This window comes from Salmo salar, chromosome ssa16 (assembly GCF_905237065.1).
Source record: "Salmo salar chromosome ssa16, Ssal_v3.1, whole genome shotgun sequence".
In the NCBI taxonomy this organism is placed as follows: Eukaryota; Metazoa; Chordata; class Actinopteri; order Salmoniformes; family Salmonidae; genus Salmo; species Salmo salar.
The window spans coordinates 80,157,351-80,179,356 of NC_059457.1; the positions used below are offsets into that span (position 1 = coordinate 80,157,351).

Sequence of the window (22,006 nt, forward strand, 5' to 3'; positions counted from 1 at the left end):
GAATATGAACACAGACACACAGACACTGAACAAGAACTGAACATGAACACACACACTGAACATGAACACACAGACACTGAACATGAACACACAGACACTGAACATGAACACACAGACACTGAACATGAACACACAGACACTGAACATGAACACACAGACACTGAACATGAACACACAGACACTGAACATGAACACACACACACACACACTGAACATGAACACACACACACACACTGAACATGAACACACACACACACTGAACATGAACACACACACACACTGAACATGAACACACACACACACACTGAACATGAACACACACACACACACTGAACATGAACACACACACTGAACATGAACACACACACTGAACATGAACACACACACTGGACATGAAGACTCACACTGAATATGAACACAGACACACAGACACTGAACATGAACACACAGACACTGAACATGAACACACAGACACTGAACATGAACACAGACACTGAACATGAACACAGACACTGAACATGAACACACACATACACTGAACATGAACACACACATACACTGAACATGAACACACACATACACTGAACATGAACACACACACACACTGAACATGAACACACACACACACACTGAACATGAACACACACACTGAACATGAACACACACACACTGAACATGAACACACACACACACTGAACATGAACACACACACACACTGAACATGAACACACACACACACACTGAACATGAAACACACACACACACACACACACTGAACATGAACACACACACACACACACACTGAACATGAACACACACACACACACACTGAACATGAACACACACACACACACACTGAACATGAACACACACACACACACACACTGAACATGAACACACACACACAGACACTGAACATGAACACAGACACTGAACATGAACACACACACACACTGAACATGAACACACACACACACTGAACATGAACACACACACACACTGAACATGAACACACACACACACTGAACATGAACACACACACACACTGAACATGAACACACACACACTGAACATGAACACACACACACACACACACACTGAACACGAACACACACACACACACACTGAACATGAACACACACACACACACACTGAACATGAACACACACACACACACACTGAACACGAACACACACACACACACACTGAACATGAACACACACACACACACTGAACATGAACACACATACACTGAACATGAACACACACACACACTGAACATGAACACACACACACACACACTGAACATGAACACACACACACACACACACACACTGAACATGAACACACACACACACACTGAACATGAACACACACACACTGAACATGAACACACACACACACTGAACATGAACACACACACACACTGAACATGAACACACACACACACTGAACATGAACACACACACACACTGAACATGAACACACAGACACTGAACATGAACACACAGACACTGAACATGAACACAGACACTGAACATGAACACACAGACACTGAACATGAACACACAGACACTGAACATGAACACAGACACTGAACATGAACACACAGACACTGAACATGAACACACAGACACTGAACATGAACACACAGACACTGAACATGAACACACAGACACTGAACATGAACACACAGACACTGAACATGAACACACACACACTGAACATGAACACACACACACTGAACATGAACACACACACACACAGACACTGAACATGAACACACAGACACTGGACACACAGACACTGAACATGAACACACACACACACACACTGAACATGAACACACACACACACACACACACTGAACATGAACACACACACACACACACACTGAACATGAACACACACACACACACACACTGAACATGAACACACACACACACACACACTGAACATGAACACACACACACACACACACTGAACATGAACACACACACACACTGAACATGAACACACACACACTGAACATGAACACACACACACACACACACTGAACATGAACACACACACACTGAACATGAACACACACACACACACTGAACATGAACCCACACACACACACACACACACTGAACACGAAACACACACACACACACACTGAACACGAACACACACACACACACACTGAACACGAACACACACACACTGAACATGAACACACACACACACACTGAACATGAAACACACACACACACACACACACACTGAACATGAACACACACACACACACTGAACATGAAAAACACACACACACACTGAACATGAAACACACACACACACACTGAACATGACACACACACACACACACACACTGAACATGAACACACACACACACACACACACTGAACATGAACACACACACACACACACACACACACACACTGAACACGAACACACACACACACACACTGAACACGAACACACACACACACACACACTGAACACGAACACACACACACTGAACACGAACACACACACACACACACTGAACATGAACACACACACACACTGAACATGAACACACACACACTGAACATGAACACACATGTATCACTCGTATTATACACACACGTCACTCATACTTTCTTGCACAAACATGCACACACACACACATCACACATAATATACACATGCTTTACACACACACACACACACATCACACATAACATACACATGCTTTACACACACATTACACATGCTTTACACACACACACACACACACACTCTGATGGAAGACTATACAGGCGGTGCCCGTTGATGTGTTAACTCTAAGTCACTTCAGATGGTAGAATCTGGTGGTGAACATTCTTTCTCCTGTTAGTTCCATTCTACCTGTCCAGCCCTGCTGCAACCAGACCAGCTAGTTGGACAACTTTCTCTCTGATTATTACTGCACATCATCACGATTACTCTACCAACCATCTAACAGTCCTGTTTTAACCTGCACCCCTCCAGTCTCAGTAGGGACCCACAGAGGTCACTGGAGTCAGCATCACTCAGTGTCTGTAATGTAGTGCTGTCTGTCTGTCACTCTGCCCTCTGCTCTGGCTTTCTATGTAATTGTCCCATGTTACAGCAGCAGGTCTTACCGCTTGTTCCCCACACGCTGCTAATCCATCAGCCACTGTGTTGGCCCATTAGCGGTAACGCTAAGCCCCTGTTTCCTCCTCCTCTGTGTGTGTGTGTGTGTGTGTGTGTGTGTGTGTGTGTGTGTGTGTGTGTGTGTGTGTGTGTGTGTGTGTGTGTGTGTGTGTGTGTGTGAGAGCGTCAGCCACCCCATCCGCTCACTGGGCAGACGGTACGCTTGTTGCAGCGGAGGCACACACCCACACACAGCGAGCAACAATATTAATTAGAAAGCCCACATGGTCTGTTTGCACAGGGCTGACGGTGATGATGTGGAATAGCACCACTGTAATGGCCTGCTCTAATTGCCCGCCTGGCTGCTCTGTTGGCAAACACAGGACCACAATGTCCCCTCTCCTGGCCCTGATACCACTTCATATCACCACTATCCCTCCTTTCCCTCGCTCTTTCCATCGCTCTTCCCATCGCTCCTCCGGATTGCAATCAGGCATTATTGTTAATTAGAATCGGAATCATTTTCCTAATGCCACACTGACTGGGGTCTAGACACACATGTAGATGGATGGATGGGTAGAGGACGCAAAGCGGAGGAGGCAAAATCAATTTGCTCTAATTTGATTGGGTTGGATTAGCGGCCCAGCTACTGCAGTGAAACAACCACAGAGGCAGAATGAGTGGACGGTAAATGTAGGAAAACTAAATTGCTCGATAGCAACCTGAAGGAGAGCCATAAAATATGATCAAATCTATTGAAACTCCCGAAGGTGTTGAGTCCCTGGGATTAGTCCTAACTTACTATTTTCCCTACAAACACACTCGCTCGCACACTCCCACACACACTCTCACACACACGCGTACTTGCACAAACACGTACCTACTAGAGGTCGACCGATTAATCGGAATGGGCGATTAATTAGGGCCGATTTCAAGTTTTCATAACAATCGGTAATCGGCATTTTTGGACATCGATCATGGCCGATTACATTGCACTCCACGAGGAGACTGCGTGGCAGGCTGACTACCTGTTATGCGAGTGCAGCAAGGAGCCAAGGTAAGGTGCTAGCTAGCATTAAACGTATCTTATAAAAAACAATCAATCTTAACAATCACTAGTTAACTACACATGGTTGATGATATTACTAGTTTATCTAGCGTGTCCTGCGTTGCATATAATCGATGCGGTGCCTGTTAATTTCTCATTGAATCACAGCCTACTTCGCCAAACGGGTGATTTAACAAGCGCATTCGCGAAAAAGCACTGTCGTTGCACCATTGTGTACCTAACCATAAACATCAATGCCTTTCTTAAAATCAATACACAAGTATATATTTTTAAACCTGCATATTTAGTTAATATTGCCTGCTAACATTATCTTTTAACGAGGGAAATTGTGTCACTTCTCTTGCGTTCGTTGCACGCAGAGTCAGGGTATATGCAACAGTTTGGACCGCCTGGCTCATGCGAACTAATTTGCCAGAATTTTACGTAATTATGACATGACATTGAAGGTTGTGCAATGTAACAGCAATATTTAGACTTAGGGATGCCACCCGTTAGATAAAATACGGAACGGTTCCGTATTTCACAGAAAGAATAAACGTTTTGTTTTCGAAACGATAGTTTCCGTATTTGACCATATTAATGACCTAAGGCTCGTATTTCTGTGTGTTGTTATAATTAAGTCAATGATTTGATAGAGCAGTCTGACTGAGCGGTAGTAGGCAGCAGCAGGACTTAAGCATTCATTCAAACAGCACTTTACTGCGTTTGCCAGCAGCTCTTCGCTGTGCTTCAAGCATTGTGCTGTTTGACTTGAAGCCTATCAACTCTCGAGATTAGGCTGGCAATACTAAAGTACATATTAGAACATTCAATAGTCAAAGGTATATGAAATACAAATGGTATAGAGAGAAATAGTCCTATAATAACTACAACCTAAAACTTCTTACCTGGGAATATTGAAGACTCATGTTAAAAGGAACCACCAGCTTTCATATGTTCTCATGTTCTGAGCAAGGAACTTAAACGTTAGCTTTTTTACATGGCACATAATGCACTTTTACTTTCTTCTCCAACACTTTGTTTTTGCATTATTTAAACCAAATTGAACATGTTTCATTATTTATTTGAGACTAAATTGATTTTATTGATGTATTATATTAAGTAAAAATAAAAGTGTTCATTGTTCATTCAGTATTGTCATTATTACAAATATATATACATAAAAATCGGCCGATTAATCGGCATCGGATTTTTTTGGGCCCTCCAATAATCGGTATCGGTATTGGCGTTGAAAAATCCTAATCGGTCGACCTCTAGTACCTACACACATGCACCTCCAGCCCCGAGCTAAGCAGGTTTTCCTGATCATTGTGCATCTGCAGCGCAGGCATCAATTACTGTGTTTGCGGAGGCTAATAGAATCAAAGTCAATCAGTAACGCTCCTAATTGCCCGACTATGTGCAAAGAAATCACATTAATACAGCTAATTAAGTGGATGGCAATAGGATGGCGTGTAACTGGCAGGGAAACTAGGAGTCACGGCAGTCCTCAAAGAAACGTGAAGAAACTGGTCCAGGTGTCATGGAGTCATTCAGTTGTTTGTGGTGTGACTGATGTCATCTGATCACTTCCTATTTATTCACACTGTTTAGTTGTAGGGGACCTTGGGTGATTAAATGCTATTTTATGCATTGATGACTTAAAAAAATATTAGATGATATCTTGACTGTATTCATCATCTTGACCGTGCCCGCGTGCACACACACCGACCGCACACACACACACACACACAAACTCTGCTCTTCCCCCCCATGCTGTGTAACTGTGTTGTTGGGAGCCCCAGCTTCCCCTCTCTCCTCCTCATCTTCTCTCACTTTCCTCTATCCTCTCCCTCTCATATACTCTCCTTCTCTCCTCCCTCTCTCCTTCTCTTCCCTCTCACCATCTCTCTTCCCTCTCACCATCTCTCCTCCCACTCTCCTTCGCTCCTCCCTCTCTTCTTCTCTCCTCCGTTTATGATGTGTGGATCAGATGGTGAAAGTGTGTTTGATGCACATGGAGTCTCAATTAGCTCCGTCAAGCTGTCTGCAGGCTGGGCTGGGCCGGGCTCCACTGGGCCGAGTTGGGCCAGGCTGGGCCCTTGTAGCCCCTCCAGGGACCCCAGCTCAAGTGCTCTCTGGCGACTTGTTAAGCCGTGTTGAGAGCACTTGGCTTTGAATTGGCCTTTTGTTTTCCTCCTGCAAGAGGGAGGTGGTCCCGACAGCCTCTCAGGATGCTCCTTGCCTCTCAGCCCTCACACACACACACACACGCATAATCACACACACACATTATTAAAACACACACACACATGATTATGAACACACAAAGTCTTGAACATAATCACCCACTCCTCCGCTTGGTTCAGAATGGTCTTTGATTGTGTCACAGTGAGAGTCAGAGCTTTGTTTCTGCACATGGTCTCAGCCCTCATTCATGTTTGAGAGGGGTGACTGACCCCTACTCAGTGTGCTCCCTCTCTGACACACACACACACACTTCAGGGACTGCTGCCTTAAAGAAACCATCATTTTTAATGAGGACTACAGTCTTTTATTAGTTTAATATTGATCCTGTAAACACCAACTGTGAAGCCCACAGGAATCACAAGCCTGTTATGTTATCTCCAGGGACGGATGCTGCCAAGTAGCTTAACCCCTCCCTAATGACTCATACATTTAGTTATGTTGTTATAGGCAGCTAGGCCTGTAAATATTACAACTATGTAACCCACAACAATGCATCTCTGTATTCTGAGCAAACCCCCTTGTCATTAGTTATAAAAACAAATCCCTATTTATCTGAAAGCGTTTCTTTCATCTATACGTGTGTATTGATAGCAGACTGTGTCCCTGTCTGTCTCCTGTAGGACTACATGCAGAACGTCCATGGGAAGGAGATAGATCTGTTGAGGACCACAGTGAAGGTCCCAGGGAAGAGGCCTCCCCGAGCGGTGTCTACCTGTGCCGCTGTCCCCAGCCCGAAGACCAACGGCCTGGCCAAGGACATGAGCAGTCTGCAGCTGGGACCTGGTGGCCCTGGTGAGAGACGGAGAGACACACACATACACACCTCGTCCTACACACACACCTTTCCCTGGTGGGCATTTATGGGTCCTGCAGTATTTTGTTGTAATTTTACTTTCAACAAAAATAATCAAACAATGAACCATAAACCATACTGTTGAGGGGATGAATATTCACACTAACACAGACACACACGTACCCACCAACATACACACACACACCCACCAACATGCACACACACACACACACACACACACACACACACACACACACACACACACCCACCAACATACACACACACACACCAACATGCACACACACACACACACACACACCAACATGCACACACACACACACACACACACCCACCAACATGCACACACACACACACACACACCCACCAACATGCACACACACACACACCCACCAACATGCACACACACACACGCACACACACACCCACCAACATACACACACACACACACACACACACACACACACACACACCCACCAACATACACACACACAGACACACACGTACCCACCAACATGCACACACACAGACACACACGTACCCACCAACATACACACACACACCCACCAACATGCGCACACACACACCCACCAACATGCACACACACACACACACACCCACCAACATGCACACACACACACACACACACACACACACACACCCACCAACATGCACACACACACACACACACACCCACCAACATGCACACACGCACACACACACACCAACATGCGCACACACACACACACACCCACCAACATACACACACACAGACACACACGTTCCCACCAACATGCACACACACAGACACACACGTACCCACCAACATACACACACACACAGACACACACGTACCCACCAACATGCACACACACGTACCCACCAACATACACACACACACAGACACACACGTACCCACCAACATAGACACACCCACCAACACACACAGACACACCCACCAACACACACAGACACACCCACCAACATGCACACACACAGACACACCCACCAACATACACACACAGACACACCCACCAACATACACACACATAGACACACCCACCAACACACACACACATAGACGCACCCACCAACACACACACACACAGACACACCCACCAACACGCACACACACAGACACACCCACCAACACGCACACACACAGACACACCCACCAACATGCACACACACAGACACACCCACCAACATACACACACATAGACACACCCACCAACATACAGACACACCCACCAACATGCACACACACAGACACACCCACCAACATACACACACACAGACACACCCACCAACACACAGACACACCCACCAACATGCACACACATAGACACACCCACCAACACACACAGACACACCCACCAACACACACAGACACACCCACCAACATACAGACACACACGTACCCACCAACATGCACACACATAGACACACCCACCAACACACACAGACACACCCACCAACACACACAGACACACCCACCAACACACACAGACACACCCACCAACACACACAGACACACCCACCAACACACACAGACACACCCACCAACACACACAGACACACCCACCAACACACACAGACACACCCACCAACATGCACACACATAGACACACCCACCAACATGCACACACACAGACACACCCACCAACATGCACACACACACACACCCACCAACATGCACACACACACACACACCCACCAACATGCACAGACACACCCACCCACCAACATGCACACGCACAGACACACCCACCCACCAACATGCACACGCACAGACACACCCACCAACATGCACACGCACAGACACACCCACCAACATGCACAGACACACACCCACCAACATGCACAGACACACCCACCAACATGCACAGACACACCCACCAACATGCACAGACACACCCACCAACATGCACACACACAGACACACCCACCAACATGCACAGACACACCCACCAACATGCACACACACACCCACACAAAGACACACCCACCAACATGCACACACACAGGCGCACAAAGACACACCCACCAACATGCACACACACAGGCGCACGGCTCCTGGAGGACCAAACTAATAGCATGAATATTCAGTGACCCATAATACATGTACTAATTACTGTCATGAATATTAATGCAATCAGAGTCCTCTCTCCACTCAGGCAGCTCCAGACATGAGCTGTAATGAGAGAAAGCGAGGTGAGGGAGGGAGGGAGGGAGACGGAGGAGAGAGAGAGAGACAAATGATTCACTCAGCTGTTAGGCCATGAAAGCTCCGGCAACTCAAAGGTTTGTTTTCAGCAGCGGGCTGCTGCTAGACTGTTCCTTTTATAATCACTTAGTGTGTGTGATTCCTGTACATGCGAGTGTGTGTATGTTTGCGTGTTAGTGCACATTTGCTCGCGTGTGTGTGTGTTTAGTATGTTTACCAATCCACGGTCATGTCTCCAGTGGGTCAGAGTGTACTGTATCAGTGTGTATTATACCAACAGCAGCAGCTTTAGGCTCTGGGTTAAGGTGGTGCTGTTCTACTTCACACACACACACACACACACACACACTGCACCGGGGTAATTGACTGCGGTAAATGCGCGCTCCGCTCTGTTCGCCTCCGTTTACGGTCACATTAGTCTATTATAATGCTAATGCTTTATGTGGAGCCCCCAGCACATCCAGATACATGTATTGAGCCAGGGGCCACAGTGAGAGAGGGCCCTTACTATGTCCCCTGTGGTGTGGCCTACTGCAGTAGACAATCCATTGTGTTGTTTGCTTTGGGGTGGAGGTTCAACTTGCTCTATTAGGGGTTTCTCTTTAGTCAAAGGTGTAGCAGCAGGATTTCTTTATTTCATTTAGTTGTGTTGCCAGCAGGCCCTTGTTGTAAACTAAGGAAAACGGAGAACTTTTCTTTCTAATGTAAACGTCTTTGTAACCTTGAGTTGGTTTCAGTAAATGATGGAATATTGGACAAAAGATAAGTTTGACAACTGACTGATAGACATCCTGGTTTCTCTCTCCCTCTCCTTCAGGCTCTGTGACCAGTAGTTTGTCAGCCTCTCAGATGACCAGCGGGATCAGCTTGGTGTCCTTTAACAGACAACTGACTGATAGACATCCTGGTTTCTCTCTCCCTCTCCTTCAGGCTCTGTGACCAGTAGTTTGTCAGCCTCTCAGATGACCAGCGGGATCAGCTTGGTGTCCTTTAACAGACAACTGACTGATAGACATCCTGGTTTCTCTCTCCCTCTCCTTCAGGCTCTGTGACCAGTAGTTTGTCAGCCTCTCAGATGACCAGCGGGATCAGCTTGGTGTCCTTTAACAGTCGTGGGGACGGGATGCACCAGAGATCCTACTCAGTCTCCTCCGCCGACCAATGGAGCGAGGCCACCGTCATCCCCAACTCAGGAGTCAGCACAGGTATGAGGAAACACACACACACACACACACACACACACACACACACACACACACACACACACACACACACACACCGTTAAGGAACCAGGTACTGGACTGAAAAGGATTCAGGCCACCCCCAGACCCAGTCTTTTCTTTCCCCCTGTCATTGGGCCCCAGATGGGCTCTGACTTGGAGCTCCGCGGTGGGGAGCCTGCCTTAGTACAGGCAGCCTAAGAGCAGAGCTCCGCAGGGGGCCCTTCTCCTCCGCTGGGCCTTTCATTCGTCCTCCATTGATCTGCCTGCCAGGCCCCTAATGCTGTCTTAACTGTTTATCAAACTAATGTTCACTCAGAGAGACACATTAGCAAGAGCACATTTATCCTCACATGCACTGGGGGATCTGGTGTCTGTGTGTGTGTGTGTGTACATGCTCTGGTCTTTGACTGACGCACACACACAGCCACACTCTCTCTGCCGCACGCTGAGACTGACAGCTGTCGGATCGAGGGTGTGTCGCCGTGACGATGCGTCTGAGTGACAGGTCCCTCGTGTGTGTTGGGCCCGTTGGCCCTGCGCTGCTCTCCTGAAATAACGTTTAAAGTTGTGAAACACTCTAATCACATTGGCTCCCAGGGGCCTCAATGCACACACACACACACAGCTGAGGCCCACACTAGTATCCTTCACCTCGCTCTCTCCTTTAGCCAACTGTGGGCAGCTTATGCAAGTCAGTTCAATTTCACTCAACTTTATTTGTACAGACATTTCTGTAAGGCCATTTATCAATGAAGACAAACCGTTTGTTTTTAACGGCCAAAGTAGAATGAGTGTGATTGACATCTGTAGATTGGGGATATGATGGAGGTTGACATCTGTAGATTGGGGATATGATGGAGGTTGACATCTGTAGATTGGGGATATGATGGCGGTTGACATCTGTAGATTGGGGATATGATGGCGGTTGACATCTGTAGATTGGGGATATGATGGCGGTTGACATCTGTAGATTGGGGATATGACTGAGGTTGACATCTGTAGATTGGGGATATGATGGCGGTTGACATCTGTAGATTGGGGATATGACTGAGGTTGACATCTGTAGATTGGGGATATGATGGCGGTTGACATCTGTAGATTGGGGATATGACTGAGGTTGACATCTGTAGATTGGGGATATGACTGAGGTTGACATCTGTAGATTGGGGATATGATGGCGGTTGACATCTGTAGATTGGGGATATGACTGAGGTTGACATCTGTAGATTGGGGATATGACTGAGGTTGACATCTGTAGATTGGGGATATGACTGAGGTTGACATCTGTAGATTGGGGATATGACTGAGGTTGACATCTGTAGATTGGGGATATGACTGAGGTTGACATCTGTAGATTGGGGATATGACTGAGGTTGACATCTGTAGATTGGGGATATGACTGAGGTTGACATCTGTAGATTGGGGATATGACTGAGGTTGACATCTGTAGATTGGGGATATGACTGAGGTTGACATCTGTAGATTGGGGATATGACTGAGGTTGACATCTGTGGATTGGGGATATGACTGAGGTTGACATCTGTAGATTGGGGATATGACTGAGGTTGACATCTGTAGATTGGGGATATGACTGAGGTTGACATCTGTAGATTGGGGATATGACTGAGGTTGACATCTGTAGATTGGGGATATGACTGAGGTTGACATCTGTAGATTGGGGATATGACTGAGGTTGACATCTGTAGATTGGGGATATGATGGCGGTTGACATCTGTAGATTGGGGATATGATGGCGGTTGACATCTGTAGATTGGGGATATGACTGAGGTTGACATCTGTAGATTGGGGATATGATGGCGGTTGACATCTGTAGATTGGGGATATGATGGCGGTTGACATCTGTCAGTTGAACAAAGCTTCTGTTTAATCCAGCTAATTAACACCATATTAAAATCTGTATATTTTTACAATTCCCATTATATCACAGTATTCATTTATGCAGATCTAAAATAAAATGGGTGTACATTGTGTGCGTGTGTGTAAGTATTGTGTGTCTGTGTATAACTGTGTATCGTGTGTCTGTGTATAACTGTGTATCGTGTGTCTGTGTATAACTGTGTATCGTGTGTCTGTGTATAACTGTGTATCGTGTGTCTGTGTATAACTGTGTATCGTGTGTCTGTGTATAACTGTGTATCGTGTGTCTGTGTATAACTGTGTGTCTGTGTATAACTGTGTGTCTGTGTATAACTGTGTGTCTGTGTATAACTGTGTATCGTGTGTCTGTGTATAACTGTGTATCGTGTGTCTGTGTATAACTGTGTGTCTGTGTATAACTGTGTATCGTGTGTCTGTGTATAACTGTGTCTGTGTATAACTGTGTATCGTGTGTCTGTGTATAACTGTGTATCGTGTGTCTGTGTATAACTGTGTATCGTGTGTCTGTGTATAACTGTGTGTCTGTGTATAACTGTGTATCGTGTGTCTGTGTATAATTGTGTATCGTGTCTGTGTATAACTGTGTCTGTGTATAACTGTGTATCGTGTGTCTGTGTATAACTGTGTCTGTGTATAACTGTGTATTGTGTGTCTGTGTATAACTGTGTATTGTGTGTCTGTGTATAACTGTGTATCGTGTGTCTGTGTATAACTGTGTATCGTGTGTCTGTGTATAACTGTGTATCGTGTGTCTGTGTATAACTGTGTATCGTGTGTCTGTGTATAACTGTGTATCGTGTGTCTGTGTATAACTGTGTATCGTGTGTCTGTGTATAACTGTGTATCGTGTGTCTGTGTATCGTGTGTCTGTGTATAACTGTGTGTCTGTGTATAACTGTGTGTCTGTGTATAACTGTGTGTCTGTGTACAACTGTGTGTCTGTGTATAACTGTGTGTCTGTGTATAACTGTGTGTCTGTGTATAACTGTGTATCGTGTGTCTGTGTATAACTGTGTATCGTGTGTCTGTGTATAACTGTGTATCGTGTGTCTGTGTATAACTGTGTATCGTGTGTCTGTGTATAACTGTGTTAGTGGATGTTGGGGCCCTGGAGGCGTTGAGAGCTCTGTTCTGAGCTTGTCTGAAAGCATCACGGGCCCTCAGCCTCTCTTTATATAAATAACCTTTACCCAGCCCCTTAACGAGCCTTACCCAGCCCCTTAACGAGCCTTAACGAGGTGCCCCTCCTCTCTCTCCACTGTGTCGTGACTGGGATGAGTTGTGATAGCTGGATGACTAGTTGACCAGTGGCTCCAGGGCCTGAGAAGTCATCACCTTCTGCCCCCAGAGCCCAGCCCAATGAGAGCTCTCAGGGAGAAGAAAAGGAGGACGTCTTTGTAATTAGTTGTTCTGTTGTGGCCGTCGGCTTCTGAAGGGCTTGCTGCTATTTGCTCTTCTCTGTGGCCGTCGGCTTCTGAAGGGCTTGCTGCTATTTGCTCTCCTCTGTGGCCGTCGGCTTCTGAAGGGCTTGCTGCTATTTGCTCTTCTCTGTGGCCGTTGGCTTCTGAAGGGCTTGCTGCTATTTGCTCTTCTCTGTGGCCGTCGGCTTCTGAATGGCTTGCTGCTATTTGCTCTTCTCTGTGGCCGTCGGCTTCTGAAGGGCTTGCTGCTATTTGCTCTCCTCTGTGGCCGTTGGCTTCTGAAGGGCTCTTCTCTGTGGAAGGGGCGGTTGTGTCTGAACAATAGTCTCTGCTGCTTTGAGACTGTCTTCATACTAACCCTTTATCTAAACCCCACACCTTTTACACCAGGCCTTGTGTAAGTTAGTTTCCTGCATTATATTCTGTCTCTCTTCTCCTATCTACTCATGTATAATACTCAGTTGTTGACGTGATGATTCACTTGAAGACAAGTCCCTTCAATCTAGGCCTGTCGTTTCTCCTATTGGAGGAGGGACCTAGTGCTCCACAGACAGTAATGAGTCCTATTGGAGGAGGGACCTAGTGCTCCACAGACAGTAATGAGTCCTATTGGAGGAGGGACCTAGTGCTCCACAGACAGTAATGAGTCCTATTGGAGGAGGGACCTAGTGCTCCACAGACAGTAATGAGTCCTATTGGAGGAGGGACCTAGTGCTCCACAGACAGTAATGAGTTCTATTGGTGGAGGGACCTAGTGCTCCACAGACAGTAATGAGTCCTATTGGAGGAGGGACCTAGTGCTCCACAGACAGTAATGAGTCCTATTGGTGGAGGGACCTAGTGCTCCACAGACAGTAATGAGTCCTAGTGCTCCACAGACAGTAAGGAGTCCTATTGGAGGAGGGACCTAGTGCTCCACAGACAGTAAGGAGTCCTATTGGAGGAGGGACCTAGTGCTCCACAGACAGTAATGAGTCCTATTGGAGGAGGGACCTAGTGCTCCACAGACAGTAATGAGTCCTATTGGAGGAGGGACCTAGTGCTCCACAGACAGTAATGAGTCCTATTGGTGGAGGGACCTAGTGCTCCACAGACAGTAATGAGTCCTATTGGAGAACAAGAGAAGAGATGAAGACATCCACACACTAGAAGCCCTGTAGCCTGTAAGTAGAGCTGAGGACAGGAGAGGACAGCTGCAGGGTTGTTAGTATGTGGATATATCTGCCTTTCTCCAGTTAAATAAATATTGGATGGCTATGACATCGATGGCCTCTGGTCTGTTAGCTGCTCTCAGTAAACACGCCCCCTTTATCCTCTCTGCATTGAGTTGCCTTTTCCCCTTAATGATGGAACAATGGGAGCAGTAATACTAATGAGTGTCTGTTTCATTAGGAGGCTGTTGTTCCCTAGACGCCTCCAGGCCTGTAGGAGCCAGGGGGATGAACCAGGGACACGGGGGGAAAGGGGAGCAAGCTAGCGTTCCTCCCTACTCAGCCAGCTTGCTGTGGGGCTAATGGCTCGCTGGGCTGAGCTGGTCGAGGCCCACGGTCGCTTCGCTGAGCTCCAACCTCCAACCCTCTGACTAACATAGTGTTCCTTTTTTCAGTCCTCCGTGGCTGGGGGGGGTGTCCCTGGCATGGCATCTTCCTCCTTCAGCTCAGGAATGCACATGCAGGAGCAACCCTGCTCCCTGGTTTTCCCTGTCCGAGTCTCTCTTACAGTGGCTAACAATATAGTCTTTACTGCCTTTCCAAGCTTGATTGGGTGATAGGCTTTAAAATGACAGCCCTGTCAGGATATCTCAGCATTTCACTTATCTGAACCTTTTGCCTGTGGTCCTGTGTGTTTTCAGAAACTGGAAACAGGAAGAAATGTATTTGGAGTTTGTGTGAAAGAGCCCATTGTGTGTGTGTGGGGGCAGCAGGTGTCTTTGATTTGGCAGACCAGGCTGTGGAATTCCATGCCTCAGGAGCTGCCCGGCCATCCTCTGATCTTCTAGCTTAAAGTAGCCGACAGACAGGAAGTCACTTTACCTCCCTAGCTGGACACATCCACACTCATCTCCTGTATTACTGCTTCCTTTACCTCCACTTCCTGTTTACCTCCACTATCCTCACTCAGAGTTGGTCTGCTTCACGCTGCTGCTTCACTAGTTACCACAGCCACCAAAAAAAATAGCTTGTTGGCCTTAATTTAAGGTTAGCAGTGTGTTTAAGGTTAGGTTTCAAATCAGATTTTAAGAACATAAATTGTAGTCATGGGCGGGGTTTAGCCATGTAGTCATGGGCGGGGTTTAGCCATGTAGTCATGGGCGGGGTTTAGCCATGTAGTCATGGGCGGGGTTTAGCCATGTAGTCATGGGCGGGGTTTAGCCATGTAGTCATGGGCGGGGTTTAGCCATGTAGTCATGGGCGGGGTTTAGCCATGTAGTCATGGGCGGGGTTTAGCCATGTAGTCATGGGCGGGGTTTAGCCATGTAGTCATGGGCGGGGTTTAGCCATGTAGTCATGGGCGGGGTTTAGCCATGTAGTCATGGGCGGGGTTTAGCCAGAATTATGACTTTGTGGCTGTGGTAACTATTGACGACTGCTTCACACACAAGGCTGGGATATTATTATGCATTTACTGTTAATGATAATAACACATTTCATTTGTAGAGCGATTTTCATTTACAGACAGAAATCACAAAGCTCTTTACATTGTGAGCAACCATGTTATCACCCTATCAAAGAGCACAGCATGCATATCGTCAGATTTCAGGATACAGTGTCTCAATGAACCTCTCTTCATACCAGAGTTTCATGAAGGAGAAGAGCGAGAGAGAGGCTAGCTCACAGAAAAAGAACAAGGAGACTGTTAACAACAGATACGGAGGGCGCCAGTGGGGGGATGATTGTAGAGAGAGATGGGGGATGCTGCGAGGGAGGGAGGGAGGGGGTAGTGTAATATGTGAAGGTAGTGATGTAGAGAGAGGAGGGGGAGGCTGGGATGGGGGGAGACACGGGTGAGGAGAGGGAGGAGGGGCTGCAGATGTGAGGGCTGTTAATCCCAGGCGGTTAATTGTGCGCTCCGGGATGGCATCTTGTCAGCAGAGATAAGTTGTCACGTTTTCCACTTGAGCTGAGACTAAACGATAGTCCAATAAGTTATGTCTGTCCTTGAGGCTGTCTGTTCTGTTCTGGGCAGCAGGCGCTACATCAGTGTGATAGGAGTTCGCTCCGTGCCAGCAGCCCCTCCCCCTAACCCCACTGTCCACATCAGTCCCGCCGCCCACGCTGATATTGATGGGAACTGAATGTTATTTTATTCCGCCGCAAGTCACAGCTGTCAGCTCAGCGTCTCGTAGCCTCCTAGCCTTATATACTGGGCCAGCCAGGGAAGGAGGAGGAGAACAGCCAAATGAATGGCAGCTTCTTCCACTGACTGCTACGAATGTCTCTGTAGAGCTGGACACATCCACACTCAGCTCCTGTATCACTGCTTCCCTAGCTGGACACATCCACACTCAGCTCCTGTATTACTGTTACTAGCTGGACACATCCACACTCAGCTCCTGTATTACTGCTTCCCTAGCTGGACACATCCACACTCAGCTCCAGTATTACTGCTTCCCTAGCTGGACACATCCACACTCAGCTCCAGTATTAGTGCTTCCCTAGCTGGACACATCCACACTCAGCTCCTGTATTACTGCTTCCCTAGCTGGACACATCCACACTCAGCTCCAGTATTACTGCTTCCCTAGCTGGACACATCCACACTCAGCTCCTGTATTACTGCTTCCCTAGCTGGATACATCCACACTCAGACCCTGTATTACTGTTCCTAGCTGGACACATCCACACTCAGCTCCAGTATTACTGCTTCCCTAGCTGGACACATCCACACTCATCTCCTGTATCACTGCTTCCCTAGCTGGACACATCCACTCTCTGCTCCTGTATTACTGCTTCCCTAGCTGGACACATTCACACTAAGCTCCAGTATTACTGCTTCCCTAGCTGGACACATCCACACTCAGCTCCAGTATTACTGCTTCCCTAGCTGGACACATCCACACTCAGCTCCAGTATTACTGCTTCCCTAGCTGGACACATCCACACTCAGCTCCTGTATTACTGCTTCCCTAGCTGGACACATCCACACTCAGCTCCAGTATTACTGCTTCCCTAGCTGGACACATCCACACTCAGCTCCAGTATTACTGCTTCCCTAGCTGGACACATCCACACTCAGCTCCTGTATTACTGCTTCCCTAGCTGGACACATCCACACTCAGCTCCAGTATTACTGCTTCCCTAGCTGGACGCATCCACACTAAGCTCCAGTATTACTGCTTCCCTACCTGGACACATCCACACTCAGACCCTGTATTACTGTTCCTAGCTGGACACAGCCACACTCAGCCCCAGTATTACTGTTCCTAGCTGGACACATCCACACTCAGACCCTGTATTACTGTTCCTAGCTGGACACAGCCACACTCAGCTCCTGTATTACTGCTTCACTAGCTGGACACAGCCACACTCAGCTCCAGTATTACTGCTTCCCTAGCTGGACACATCCACACTCAGCTCCAGTATTACTGCTTCCCTAGCTGGACACATCCACACTCAGCTCCAGTATTACTGCTTCCCTAGCTGGACACATCCACACTCAGCTCCAGTATTGCTGCTTCCCTAGCTGGACACATCCACACTCAGCTCCAGTATTACTGCTTCCCTAGCTGGACACAGCCACACTCAGCTCCAGTATTGCTGCTTCCCTAGCTGGACACATCCACACTCAGCTCCAGTATTACTGCTTCCCTAGCTGGACACATCCACACTCATCTCCTGTATCACTGCTTCCCTAGCTGGACACATCCACACTCATCTCCAGTATTACTGCTTCCCTAGCTGGACACATCCACACTCAGCTCCAGTATTACTGCTTCCCTAGCTGGACACATCCACACTCAGCTCCAGTATTACTGCTTCCCTAGCTGGACACATCCACACTCAGCTCCAGTATTACTGCTTCCCTAGCTGGACACATCCACACTCAGCTCCTGTATCACTGCTTCCCTAGCTGGACACATCCACACTCAGACCCTGTATTACTGTTCCTAGCTGGACACATCCACACTCAGCTCCAGTATTACTGCTTCCCTAGCTGGACACATCCACACTCATCTCCTGTATCACTGCTTCCCTAGCTGGACACATCCACTCTCTGCTCCTGTATTACTGCTTCCCTAGCTGGACACATCCACACTAAGCTCCAGTATTACTGCTTCCCTAGCTGGACACATCCACACTCAGCTCCAGTATTACTGCTTCCCTAGCTGGACACATCCACACTCAGCTCCAGTATTACTGCTTCCCTAGCTGGACACATCCACACTCAGCTCCTGTATTACTGCTTCCCTAGCTGGACACATCCACACTCAGCTCCAGTATTACTGCTTCCTTAGCTGGACGCATCCACACTAAGCTCCTGTATTACTGCTTCCCTAGCTGGACACATCCACACTCAGCCCCTGTATTACTGCTTCCCTAGCTGGACACAGCCACACTCAGACCCAGTATTACTGCTTCCCTAGCTGGACGCATCCACACTAAGCCCCTGTATTACTGCTTCCCTAGCTGGACACATCCACACTCAGACCCTGTATTACTGTTACTAGCTGGACACAGCCACACTCAGCTCCAGTATTACTGTTCCTAGCTGGACACAGCCACACTCAGACCCTGTATTACTGCTTCCCTAGCTGGACACATCCACACTCAGCTCCAGTATTACTGCTTCCCTAGCTGGACACATCCACACTCAGCTCCAGTATTACTGCTTCCCTAGCTGGACACAGCCACACTCAGCTCCAGTATTGCTGCTTCCCTAGCTGGACACATCCACACTCAGCTCCAGTATTGCTGCTTCCCTAGCTGGACACATCCACACTCAGCTCCAGTATTACTGCTTCCCTAGCTGGACACATCCACACTCATCTCCAGTATTACTGCTTCCCTAGCTGGACACATCCACACTCAGCTCCAGTATTACTGCTTCCCTAGCTGGACACATCCACACTCAGCTCCAGTATTACTGCTTCCCTAGCTGGACACATCCACACTCAGCTCCTGTATTACTGCTTCCCTAGCTGGACACATCCACACTCAGCTCCAGTATTACTGCTTCCCTAGCTGGACACAGCCACACTCAGACTCCTGTATTACTGCTTCCCTAGCTGGACACATCCACACTCAGCTCCAGTATTACTGCTTCCCTAGCTGGACACATCCACACTCATCTCCTGTATTACTGCTTCCCTAGCTGGACACATCCACACTCAGCTCCTGTATTACTGCTTCCCTAGCTGGACACATCCACACTCAGACCCAGTATTACTGCTTCACTAGCTGGACACATCCACACTCAGACCCTGTATTACTGCTTCCCTAGCTGGACACAGCCACACTCAGCCCCAGTATTACTGCTTCCCTAGCTGGACACAGCCACACTCAGCTCCTGTATTACTGCTTCCCTAGCTGGACACATCCACACTCAGACCCAGTATTACTGCTTCCCTAGCTGGACACATCCACACTAAGCTCCTGTATTACTGCTTCCCTAGCTGGACACATCCACACTCAGACCCTGTATTACTGTTCCTAGCTGGACACATCCACACTCAGACCCTGTATTACTGTTACTAGCTGGACACATCCACACTCAGACCCTGTATTACTGTTCCTAGCTGGACACAGCCACACTCAGACCCTGTATTACTGTTCCTAGCTGGACACATCCACACTCAGACCCAGTATTACTGTTCCCTAGCTGGACACATCCACACTAAGACCCTGTATTACTGCTTCACTAGCTGGACACATCCACACTCAGACCCTGTATTACTGTTCCTAGCTGGACACAGCCACACTCAGCTCCAGTATTACTGCTTCCCTAGCTGGACACAGCCACACTCAGCTCCAGTATTACTGCTTCCCTAGCTGGACACATCCACACTAAGCTCCTGTATTACTGCTTCCCTAGCTGGACACAGCCACACTCAGACCCTGTATTACTGTTCCTAGCTGGACACAGCCACACTCAGACCCTGTATTACTGTTCCTAGCTGGACACATCCACACTCAGACCCTGTATTACTGTTACTAGCTGGACACATCCACACTCAGACCCTGTATTACTGTTCCTAGCTAGACACAGCCACACTCAGACCCTGTATTACTGTTCCTAGCTGGACACAGCCACACTCAGACCCTGTATTACTGTTCCTAGCTGGACACATCCACACTCAGACCCTGTATTACTGTTACTAGCTGGACACATCCACACTCAGACCCTGTATCACTGTTACTAGCTGGACACAGCCACACTCAGACCCTGTATTACTGTTCCTAGCTGGACACATCCACACTCAGCTCCAGTATTACTGCTTCCCTAGCTGGATACATCCACACTAAGCTCCTGTATTACTGCTTCCCTAGCTGGACACATCCACACTCAGACCCTGTATTACTGTTACTAGCTGGACACATCCACACTCAGACCCTGTATTACTGTTCCTAGCTGGACACATCCACACTCAGCTCCAGTATTACTGCTTCCCTAGCTGGACACAGCCTCACTCAGACCCTGTATTACTGTTCCTAGCTGGACACATCCACACTCAGACCCTGTATTACTGTTACTAGCTGGACACAGCCACACTCAGACCCTGTATTACTGTTCCTAGCTGGACACATCCACACTCAGCCCCAGTATTACTGCTTCCCTAGCTGGACACAGCCACACTCAGACCCTGTATTACTGTTCCTAGCTGGACACATCCACACTCAGACCCGGTATTACTGTTACTAGCTGGACACAGCCACACTCAGACCCTGTATTACTGTTCCTAGCTGGACACAGCCACACTCAGACCCTGTATTACTGTTCCTAGCTGGACACTTCCACACTCAGACCCTGTATTACTGTTACTAG

General features: G+C 47.7%; 1 protein-coding gene across 10 annotated transcripts in view; it reads left to right on the forward strand.

Annotated features, from left to right (window-relative positions):
• Positions 1 to 22,006, forward strand: part of LOC106575459 (arf-GAP with GTPase, ANK repeat and PH domain-containing protein 1) — a 295,680-nt gene that overhangs the window by 210,742 nt on the left and 62,932 nt on the right. For 9 of the 10 annotated variants that reach the window (XM_045698088.1, XM_045698090.1, XM_045698091.1 and 6 more), the window contains 2 exons: positions 7,063 to 7,234; positions 10,524 to 10,685. In XM_045698088.1, the coding sequence (XP_045554044.1) occupies positions 7,063 to 7,234; positions 10,524 to 10,685 (334 nt within the window). Of the gene's footprint in view, positions 1 to 7,062; positions 7,235 to 10,297; positions 10,487 to 10,523; positions 10,686 to 22,006 lie in introns of those variants that run through there. The other variant, XM_045698089.1, reaches the window with a different exon arrangement.